Source organism: Nyctibius grandis, chromosome 2 (assembly GCF_013368605.1).
Source record: "Nyctibius grandis isolate bNycGra1 chromosome 2, bNycGra1.pri, whole genome shotgun sequence".
Lineage (NCBI taxonomy): Eukaryota > Metazoa > Chordata > Aves > Nyctibiiformes > Nyctibiidae > Nyctibius > Nyctibius grandis.
The window spans coordinates 105,017,176-105,028,296 of record NC_090659.1 but is presented as its reverse complement, the minus strand read 5'-3'; the positions used below and the strand labels follow the sequence as shown (position 1 = coordinate 105,028,296).

The 11,121-nt window shown below is 53.4% G+C and overlaps 1 protein-coding gene across 1 annotated transcript; it reads left to right on the top strand.

The window, feature by feature from the left end:
• Nucleotides 1-2,316: 2,316 nt before the first annotated feature.
• SHISA2 (shisa family member 2) lies at nucleotides 2,317-7,665 on the top strand. Its single transcript, XM_068425482.1, has 2 exons — nucleotides 2,317-2,620; nucleotides 4,693-7,665. The coding sequence occupies exons 1-2, from the start codon at nucleotides 2,317-2,319 to the stop codon at nucleotides 5,244-5,246; spliced, it is 858 nt and encodes a 285-aa protein (XP_068281583.1). The 3' UTR covers nucleotides 5,247-7,665.
• Nucleotides 7,666-11,121: the final 3,456 nt, after the last annotated feature.

Here is an 11,121-nt window from a genome sequence, read left to right as displayed (position 1 = left end):
GCCTTGGTGATGGGTTAAGTTAACATCAGCTCCATCTATTTCAATGTAATCAGATTGCTAGACAAGGGAAAGTGAGTGGAAAAGTTGCAGAGTAGAAAAGACTGTTGCTATGCTTATGTATTTTCGCATATTTTGGTTTTGAGTTTTTTGTGTGCTTTAAACTTTAAATCATACAGATATTACCTGATCAGCTTGTAATGATAGCTAGAAAAAAAAAATCTTTGCTAATTAGTCTATTGCTAAATACATTCTAAAGCACTTTGCAAAGTGCCAAAGGTTTTAAGTTTTACAAAAGCATAATGAGGTGTGCTGTTATCTCTGGCTTTACCCAGACAAGTCAAGACAAATTCTGAGCTTGAATACATAAAGTACCTGTTACAGATAATCTCTGCGAGGGATCTGGTGCTCCTATTTTGTTGTGATCAAGGCTCACAAGTGGGAATACATATGGGCTAGTCAGATAAAAAGTAGACTGTCTTCTAATAGGCTGTTATTGCTCTTGAAAGAGCTCCACCTTACTGGGTATCAGTGGAACCATCGACTCAAGGGATGGTGCTGGGAACGTATTTTGCTTGCAATGTATAAAAAAGTCAAGAATCTGCTTTTCTTATTATGAAAATGATGTTGTGGGAAGATCTCTGTGAATGAAGGCATTTACCAGCTGCTGTGCTGACACTGGGGGCTGCCAGACACCCCGACAGGTCACTGGCGGGAGCTCGTGGCTTTAACTCCTTCCCCAGACCGCCCCCTTCCCTCGCCGTGCCTCAACGCTGACCCACGGCACAGGGGGGTCTTGGGCAATGGGTGCTCTGGGGGATGTGGGCCGATTGTATGAAATCAATCATCGGTCATGACTGCTGTGGTGTGCTCCTCACCCCAAACCGAACACGCTCGAGCTGACAGCTCTAGGTAGCTGCTCATCAGGTTTTGAGATGGAACATCTCAAACTCCATCATTCAAATCCCTGCAAGTTTCTTCTCGTTCATCCAGCTGGGCTGATACTGGCGATGCAGAACCTGTCGTGCTGCAATCCCCCTTTTCATCTTGATAACTACATGCTTTTCCAAAGGTTGTCTGCTCCGGGTTACTAATCCTCTCTGGGGTAAGGCATGAGCTGGGCGGGAACTACCTCTGCACCCTGCCCTTGCCGTGGCGTGGCTCTGACTGTGGGCTGAGCTGGGAAAGGGACACGGCTGGGACATAACTCGCTGGGAGCAGCAGCAAGGCCAAGGGGACAAAATGCAATTACCTGGGCTGTAATTTGACCAGAATCTCCTGGTCCAGACTAATACCTCTGGGAAAGCCTGCAGCTGGCTTGGAGCAGTGAAAAGAGTGAGAACAAAAGAGAGAAACGAAAATGGAGGGGGAAGGACTGGTATGTTATTAGTGAAAGACAATAATTTAATTGAAGAAGAAAAGCTTGAAAGAATGAGATAAATAAACGTTAACTTTGCAGTCACCTTCCTGCCAGTGAAATGACTTAGCATCAGCATTTAAAAACAGTGACAGTTTCTGCCTTTTGCTTAAAAGAAGTATTTTTTACTTGAGCTAATGCCTTGTAAGCAAAAGTAGTGGTTGGTAATACGTGTGAGAGAGAAAAAACAAACTTTCCTGCCACTTCAGCACCTCGGACATGTTTGAAGGAGCATCCTGGAGCTGCCCCTGGAAGGTACAAACGCCGCGTGTGTTCGGCGCGGCAGCCTGTGCCCCCGCCGTGCAGCGGGGCCTGCGGGGCCGGACGGCTGCTTTTCCGGGGGGTGAAGGGGGGGCAGGTTTCGAGGCGGTGTCACCCACCCGCCCCCTGGCCACGGCCATGACGGGCTCAGGGAAGCGGCGGCGTGTGCCCCCCCTCGAGGCGAGCAGGGGGCGCGGGGCCGCCTCGTCGGGCGGGGGCGGGGCGGGCGCATGCGCGCTCGGCGGCCGCCGCTGCCTATAAGTGCGGGGCGCGGCGCCCCCCCCCCCGCCCCAGCCCAGCGGCGGTGCCGGGCGCGGCGCCGGACGGGGTGTGCGGCGGCGGGTCGGGCGGAGGGGAGTGTCAATCCGCACCCGCCTGCCCTCGCCCATGGGCGCGGCGCTGGGCGCAGGCCGGGCCGGCGCGGCGGCGGGGAGGGAGTAGAGAGTAGCGGCGCCCGGCCGGTCCTTCGCGGCGGCGGCGGCGGCTCCGCAGCACGCGGGCCAGCCCCGGGCATGTGGCGGCGGCAGGACCCGCGGCGAGACTGCCCGCAGCGCGGCGGCTGCATGCCCCGGGGGGCCGGGCGGCGCTGCCCCGGCGCGGGGGGGCTCTGACCCCCCGCCCGCCGCCCCCTCGGCGGCGCCATGCGGGGCGGGCGGAGCTGGCTGCTGCTGGCGGCGCTGGGCTGGCTGCTACCGGCGGGGGCCGCGGCCAGCGGCGAGTACTGCCACGGCTGGCTGGACGGGCAGGGCGGCTGGCGGGACGGCTTCCAGTGCCCCGAGCGCTTCGACGGCGGCGACGCCACCATCTGCTGCGGCAGCTGCGCCCTCCGGTACTGCTGCTCCAGCGCCGAGGCGCGCCTCGACCAGGGCGCCTGCGACAACGACCGGCGGCAGGGCGGCGGCGAGCCCGGCCGCCCCGGCAAGGACGGCCCCGACGGCGCGGCAGGTGAGGCGGCCCCGGCACGGCACCGGCGCCGGGCGCGGCCCCGGGGGTTCCCCGAGGCTCGGTGGCTCCGGCGGAGCCGCCGCGGGTTTGCGGCAAACTTCTCGCCTGCTCCTTCCCCTTGTCGCCTGTTCCCTCCATCCACCGAAGAGTCGTGGGGCGAAATGAATGGACGTGGGTGCCGGCCGAGCCCTTGTGCAGCCGGTAAACGGGGAGAAGTACCCACGCTTCGGTACTTCTTTTTTCCTCCCTATTATTTGCAAGTCCAGCCCTGTCTTCTTTCCAAGAAGGTGACACCGCTTTCCTGCAGCCTTGGACGCGCAGTGTGTCTTGTGCGGCTCTGCCACCGCTCTGCACTGGCTCCTCAGCCTCCTTTGTGCTTGCAATTAAAAGGGGAAGAAAAAAATGAAACAACAAAAAGTAACATGACATTTCAAAATGACTTGTGGCTGGTCCCCACTCTAACTGTATGTGTTCGTCCAGCTCGGATACCCCCACTTGGGACTGGTATTTACAAGATTTAATTTCAAGGATAAACTCAAGTCTCTCCTACTGCTGTTCAAAAAAAGCCTCGGTGCCTTCCCAGCACCCTTGCTGCAGTCCCCACATGCTGAACGCACCAGAAGTAGCCTGAAGTGATGTTATAATTAGGACAGATTTACTCGGAAAACTTGTGTGTTACAGTCTGTAGCAAGTGCGTGCACCTGCTCGAGAGCTACTGTAGTGCCAAGCACGGAAGTAGAGACACTTTTTTGCAAGCCTTTTGCTTAAAAAGTGCAAAAATTATGGAAGAAATGGGAGAAATGTGGCCTTTTGGTTAATAACTCCCTCCACGTAATCAGCTGTGCAGGGAGGTATTCTGGCTTGAGCGGACAGGTAACCTTTGCTGTTCTGAGAACAAGGCATTACATTTACTGCTCAGCAGGTTTGGGAGCCGTCGCCCAGCGCTGGCACGGGTTACCTCTCAGGAGGGGCAGCCGTGTCCCCTGCCCCTGTGCCTAGGGCACATCGTTAGCAGTGGCTGCGTTAGCCCTGGTCAGGCGGGGGTCCACAGCCCTGCCTGAGTCTCAGGCCTGCCAGGCGTTGGTAGAAACGATGAAGCCCTGGCGTGTTCTCGGGAGTGTTTGCAAGTGCTGAAGGGAGGCACCTTCCCCTCGTTATTCCTGGATATATCCGTGCAGATTTCTTACTGAGGTAGAGAAAACAGGTTTTTTTTTCCCCGGGAGTGCAGAGCAGCCGGAGCCCAGGTCCTTCCAAGGATGGTGCTCACCATCCGCCTTGTTGGGCTCCTGACCCCACCGCTGAAGCATGGCCTGTACTTTCTGCTCCCACCCCTTGCCCACCCTCACCCCTCCTGCCCCAATGTCCCTTTCTAAGCCTCGCAAGGAGCGATGCTGGTAGTGAAGCTTTGGAGCATGGTGCTGTCACCCCACCGCCCACTCCGTGGTTTCTCCCCAAACCCAGGGCTGAAGCGCAGAACAGGTGGATACTCGTGCCCAGGGTGGCAGGGTGGCAGAGCCCCTGCGACTGCTGCCCAGGTGCTGCCTGGCTGTCCCCCCTGCCTCAAGGGTGACAGCAGCCAGAGAAGGCTGGCAGTGGGAAGGGATGCAATGCAACGCTGCTGTTTGACCACTCTGTGCTCCCGAGCCCTGAGGAGGGATCCTGCCCCCAAAGTATCACCTTGTGGTGCTCTTCAAATGGGGTGTTCTCTTGCCTGATTTTTCTAGTGGGGTGTATCGGAGACAAGATCTGGTGAGATGTGAAGCAGTGGCTGGTGTGGACTAGTCCACCATCAACAGGAGCGCGCCGTCCTCCCCTGAGGTGTGAGCTGTGGGCTTTGATCCTGCCAGTAACTTTAAAGATTATTTTGGAAACTCCAGACATTGGTTTTTGCAGCCTTTTTCATCTTCTTTGTGTAAAGTGCTTGGCTGCACACACAGCTTTCAGTGCTCACCCTGCATTGACCTGCACTGGGGGAGGTGGGCTTATCTGGGCTGGGGTGGGAGGGACCTTCTGCTGGAGCTGCTGCTGTTTGTCCTTGTCCCCCAGTGACGACGTTTTCCTTGCTGTTGCAGTGCCCATCTACGTGCCGTTCCTTATTGTTGGATCTGTATTTGTCGCCTTCATCATCTTGGGGTCGCTGGTGGCGGCTTGCTGCTGCAGATGCCTACGGCCCAAGCAGGAGCCCCAGCAGAGCCGAGCCCCCGGGGGCACCCGCCTGATGGAGACGATCCCCATGATCCCAAGTGCCAGCACCTCCCGGGGCTCCTCCTCCCGCCAGTCGAGCACTGCCGCCAGCTCCAGCTCCAGCGCCAACTCGGGGGCCCGAGCCCCCCCGACCAGGTCCCAGACCAACTGCTGCTTGCCAGAAGGGACCATGAATAATGTCTACGTCAACATGCCGACGAACTTCTCGGTGCTGAACTGCCAGCAGGCGACCCAGATCGTGCCACACCAGGGGCAGTACCTGCACCCCCAGTACATGGGCTACGCCGTGCAGCACGATGCGATGCCGCTCACGCCAGTGCCCCCCTTCCTCGACGGTTTGCAGAGTGGCTACAGGCAGATCCAGTCTCCCTACCCACACACCAGCAGCGAACAGAAGATGTACCCAGCTGTGACTGTGTAGCTCTGACGCCTTCCTCCCCCTCCCCACCCGACAGATTTTTAATATCTAAACTGAACGGAGGAGAAATACTTCCTTGGAATGAAGCTCCCAGAACATCACTTGTAAATAATTTTGAAAGGCTCATGCATGTCAGACAGTGTTTATAAACCATTTATTTTCATCGGGGTCTGTTGCCAGAAACTGTAGGATGATCTAGGATGATCTCTCTGAATTAGCGTTGCCAGATACGCTCCCATTCCAGTGCATGATTTACGGCGGCGAAGGATTACGCTGAAAACGCACACACATTTCAGATCGCTGCACGTGCGAGATAAATGCCGGAGACATTAAGTGCCCTTCAGGTATGACACGGTCAGAAGTATTTGCCTAATTAATTCGTAGAAAGAGTTTTGTTACACTATACAAGACTGCAGTACTTAAGAAACCTCTTTTCTCCTTTCCCAGCTCCTTAATGACATTTTCCGTTGCTTTACAGACAATCACAACCGAGCGCCAAACAGTGCAATCCCCGCGTGCCGGGTGCTGGTACCAGCCCCCACAGCTTCTTACCCCCCAGTTTGGAGTGAAATGCCACAAAAAGCTTAGTCTTGCAAAGACAATTTTCCTTGTCCCTGGTATTTATGTAGGAATTAGAAGAGTGTGAATTATTTGGCTCTTCCTTCCAGTGCACTTGAAACCCTTCTTGATTTGGTTTTGCCTCAAAATCAGGACCCAGTAGTGGTTTGCACAGACTTTTTATCTTTGAGAACTTTTTACTACAAACAGGGTACGAGGTGCCTGCTCTTCCTGATGCTCAGCAATGCTTTCGGTACAGCTGGCAGGATCTGAGCTGAAACCGCCTTTGCAGAGAAAGGTCGCACTGACTCCAAACACGCCTGATTCAACCTCACATCCCGTGAAACAGTAAACCTGTGTGAATGTGCACGGAGCCGTCAGCCCCAAACTCTGCTTGCGACTGAGTCTGACCACAGGAGAATGGGCTTTGTCCCCCGCCAGCCCACTCTGAGTCCCCAGCCCTGCTCCATGGGGGTGGGTGTCACACAAAGCCACCCCAGCCTGGATGCGGAGGGGCTGGTGGGGGTTTGAAACCCGCCCTCTTTTCTTCTTTACCCATGGGGCAGGGGAATAGGGAGGCACAGCCGTGTTTAAAAACAAGGTAAAGGGCCCAACCAAAGGTTGAAGGTTCAGCTCCCCGTGATGCTGGGGAGGTCAGGGAGGAGGCGTGATGCTGGGGAGGGGGACACTGCACTGGAGCTGCTGGCTCCGTCTGGCTTTGCTTCGTCTGGGGAAAAACACCTCTCCAGGTTGAGGAGGCAACAGCATGCTGGGAATAATCAGGCCGTGCTAATTGTAATATATCACCCTGGATACAACAAACTATTTAAGGCTGGTTTTGTCTCTTAAAAAAACTTAGTCTCTGCATTTCTATCCATTTGGTCTTTGGCCAAAACACCGCACCACAGGACCGAGGGCATACACCAAAACCGGGCAATTACTGTAACCAGACCAGAGCTGATTGATTAAAGGTTTCTTATTGTCTGATACTGTATCAGTATGTAGCAATAACTGTGAAACTACTATTTTTTTTGTATGTCTGTTTTTAAATTACGCATACGTGCAGAAGCGTTGCCAAATCCAAGGATTTACTTGTAAACATGCCACACACAGGCAGGCTGCAGCGGGCAGAAATGGTGTGACCACTGACACGGGAACATGAATAGGTAATTCATCCCAGATCTGCTGCTCCTGGCTGCGACCACCCATTCAGTGTGTAGGACCTGGACAGACAGATTGGCTTATGAGACCTGGCTTCCCCCGGCCAGGCTGGGCGGCTCCGGCAAGGCAGTGGCCGGCTGCTGGGGGCGTTGGGTGAGGGCTCTGCCCTGCCTGCACAGCTCGGTGCTCGGGGCATCTTTAAAGGCAGAAGGTGCACCAGAGCTGGGTGCTGCCAGGCTTTTGAAGGACCCAATGTGCACTCGGGTATCACAGCAATTTAGGTTTCTACCTGCCCGCATTGCAGCTTGGTCACACTGACCTTCCAAAGCTGAGCTGGTGTCAGGCACGGGCGGCTCAGATGCCTTCAGCTGCTGGTGGCTTTGGCAGGAGCTGGAGGTGCTTGGGCCCAGGTGAGACCCCCGTCTATTCCTACGTGGCCAGACAAGCCCATCCCTGCGTTCGTGATCTTTCCCAGCTGTGAACCAAGTCAGCTCTCCCCCTGCCAGCGTGCACTGCCTGCCTCACACGTGCCCCATCAAGGACACCTCCTCTGACCCATGAAATTCAGGTGAATCTCTTTGTATATTGTTTACTTGTTTAAAAAAAAAAAAAAAAAAGAATAAATTAAATTTATGTCTGTAGAAATTAATTTTCAACTGAAGGCAGAGAAACCTGAGTTGTAATAAAAGGAAGTTTGTGAGATGTGGTGGGGTTTTTTTTTTTTTTTTTTTTTTATGTCATGTACAATAATGTAAAACCAATGTTACCATTTGATACAGCTTTTAAATCTCTGAAAGGGCACTTGCTTTAAAGTGTTTCTTACAAATGAAGAAAAAAGGCCCCTTTGTTTCTTAATAAATACTTTATGGTGTGACTTTGTTTTTCTTTGCTTTGTTACAGTTTTTTTCTTCAGCTAATACTTTACTTTCCTCTATCTACAAGAGCACATCTGACCATCCTGCTTCTCCAGATCCTGGCAAAAAGCAAAGTTAGGATTTTTGGCTGCATTTTTTTTAAAGAACAGTAAAAACAACAACTTGCATGGCTAAATGCTGTACCCCGGTGGGGCATGACTGAGGGGGCTTGTTTGGAGGGAAGGGGAGCAGGGAGAGGGCATCTGAGCACCAGGTGAGCTGGGCACCCCCCATGTCCCAGCGGCCGCAGGGATGGTTGGGGAGCAGCAGCGGGAGCAGGATGGGCAGAGCCCGTGGCCCCATCAGGCTCCCCCTTTCTGAATAATGCCAAATACCCTGTGGCAAACAGCATTTTCAGAGGATTTTGATTTCAGTTGGACTCACAGTTACCAGCTAAGCATTTCAAGCGTGTAACTCCGAGTAAGCGGCACTGCTGTTCCCACCTCCCTCTGCACAGGGACCCTTCTTACTTGGATAAACGCCGTCCTCGTAAGTGAGACAAACCCCAAACCCCTGTTGTGCCAGGGGGCATAACTCAGTCTGGGACAAGGCCACTTCACTCTCCCCTTGTTATCAGCCTCTGGTGATGCCGGCACCGGTGCTGCTCTGCGAGGCCAAGTGGGTGGTAGGCTGGGGCAGAAAGGGCATGGATGGGGGGGGGTTGGGGGGGGGGGGGTCAGCCACATCTTCGAGCAGATGTGCTGGGGTGACAAGCATTTCACAGTGGGAGAGGCCAATAGTCTGTGTCAAAACATTTTTCTCTTGTATTAGTATATGGGCTTTTTTTTTTTTTTTTCTCCCCTTGGCAGTGGTTGAAAGGGAGGGAGGGTTTTTATTTTTTTCATAGAATCATAGACTCGTTTTGGTTGGAAAGGACCTTTAAGATCATCCAGTCCAACCGTTGACCTAGCACGGCCAAGTCCACCACTAAACTATGTCCCTAAGCACCACATCTACTAGCCTTTTAAATACCTCCAGGGATGGTGACTCCACCACTTCCCTGGGCAGCCTGTTCCAATGCTTGATAACCCTTTTGGTGAAGAATAACCCTTTCCTGCTGCACTTGGTGACAGGATGGCACAGGGAAAGAGATCATGGAAACTGTCACTGATAAACTCTGAACAAGCACAAGTGGTGTTTCTCACTCTCACTCACTTGCAGTGTAAAGGGTATGGCGTACTTTTCAGTGCCTTTATGTAAATACATTGCTACCTATTTGAGGCTCTGACGTGTTCCATACTGTACCATCCCAGAGCTAGTGTGCATGGTAAGCCATAATGGTGGTGGGGAGAAGCCACCTAAGTGGATACAGGATGGTGCTGGTTTGCCCATAGCACAGCCCAAGTGGTGGCCTCGCACAGGGAACCATGTGCCCCCAAGGCAGCTGCAGGCAATGCCGCTGGGCTCAGACAGTGCTGACCCAAGGCCGTGCCTGTGCCGCACCTCGACCACTGTGTCCAGTTTTGGGCCCCTCACTACAAGACAGACATTGAGGTGCTGGAGGGAGTCCAAAGAAGGGCAATGAAGCTGGTGAAGGGTCTAGAGCACAAGTCTTATGAGGAGCAGCTGAGGGAACTGGGGTTGTTTAGTCTGGAGAAAAGGAGGCTGAGGGGAGACCTTGCTCTCTACAACTACCTGAAAGGAGATTGTAGTGAGGTGGCTATCAGTCTCTTCTCCTAGGTAACAAGTGGTAAGACAAGAGGAAACGGCCTCAAGTTGTGCTAGGGGAGGTTTAGATTGGATATTGGGAAAAATTTCTTCACCGAAAGGGTTGTCAAGCATTGGAACAGGCTGCCCAGGGAAGTGGTGGAGTCACCATCCCTGGAGGTATTTAAAAGACAACTAGATGTGGTCCTTAGGGACATGGTTTAATGGTGGACTTGGCAGTGCTGGGTTAACGGTTGGACTTGGTGATCTTAAAGGTCCTTTCCAACCAAAATGAATCTATGGTTCTATGATCATCAGCAACACGACCTCCTCTCAACACTCACATGGAGGACCACTTTGAAATGTCTTACTTATTAGCGAGGCATGATCAGAGGACAAAGACCGTTCCTCCCGGGTAGCAGGAGATTCGCATGCCCCAGCACAGCTGTTACCAGGCATCGCCACGTTTATTAGGGGAAAGTGGAGCTTGGTGCACTTACCGGCTGTTGTTTAAATGTGGCCCATAATGCCCCCAGAAGAGTGAGACAGGGTTTGGGTCCCAGCTCAGCACATTAACCTCAGCACCTCCCTTTCAAAAATATTAATTTGCTGTGCACTTTCAGTCCTGCTGGAGCTCTTCTTTCCCCTCCAGGTTTTCTGCTTTCCTGTTCTTTTCCTCGAACTGAAGTTGTTACTAAACATTATTCCCCACATGCATTCCCTTGTATTTTTCCAAGCTGAATCTCATTTTATTGTTTCCTGCTCATATTTCTTGCTTCTCTGTAGGTCCCTTTGTATTATTTCTCTTTTCTCAGTGAGGTTTGCAACATTTTCCTGCCCAGGATCACTTGCAAATGGACTGACCAAGTCACTTAAGCCTGTGCCATCCTTTCTGCTCTTCTTCATCTGCACTGAATGGAGACAGTTCAATGGGATCCTGCCCTCCCTGGGGGCTCACAGTGTTTCATCCCCGTGACAGTATTTCTGGGCAACCTGAATGGCCAGATACCACCAGTCACTGGTGCTGTAAAGCTGCCTGTGCCTCAGCAGTGGGGAGATGCCCACCATGCTGGCCCATGTGGCACGAAATATCGATGTGGGCTTCACCCACAGAAAGCCCTCACAGGAACCAACACCATTGCGTGGCTGGCTTTGCACCAGCTGAATGCTGTGGTGAGCCCCAGAGATGAGACTGGGCTGGGTGATGTCTCGCCTCAGCACCCCGGGGTGCACCAGTGCACCTACCTCCTGGGCTGGACCCAGCCCTGGGCGCAACTGCCCCCTGGGGAGCCAGTACAGCCCCAGGGCTGGCATCTCTCTCCCTGCTGCATGCAGACCCCTTCCCATCCTGACGCTTACCAGTACAGTAACTTGCTCACAGAAATGCTGTCCTATTTGCTTGGCTCAATTTGTTCTTTATATCTGAAAGATCTCAGCACACTAACCCCAGGACTTTCTCACCTGGCTTGTGACCCCGTAACCTCTCACCTTCTCCAGCTCCTCCACACTGGCTTGTTCACAATGTTTTTTTTTCTGGGCCTTGTGTCTTTTCCATCTATTGCTTTCCCCCCACACCAGCCCTGTGCCCTGCGAGGAGC

Excerpts from the sequence above, each read along its gene's own strand:
- SHISA2 (XM_068425482.1), top strand. The coding sequence starts at position 2,317 with ATGCGGGGCGGGCGGAGCTGGCTGCTGCTGGCGGCGCTGGGCTGGCTG. Across the intron at positions 2,621-4,692 it reads CGGCCCCGACGGCGCGGCAG|TGCCCATCTACGTGCCGTTC; the intron begins GTGAGGCGGCCC and ends TTGCTGTTGCAG.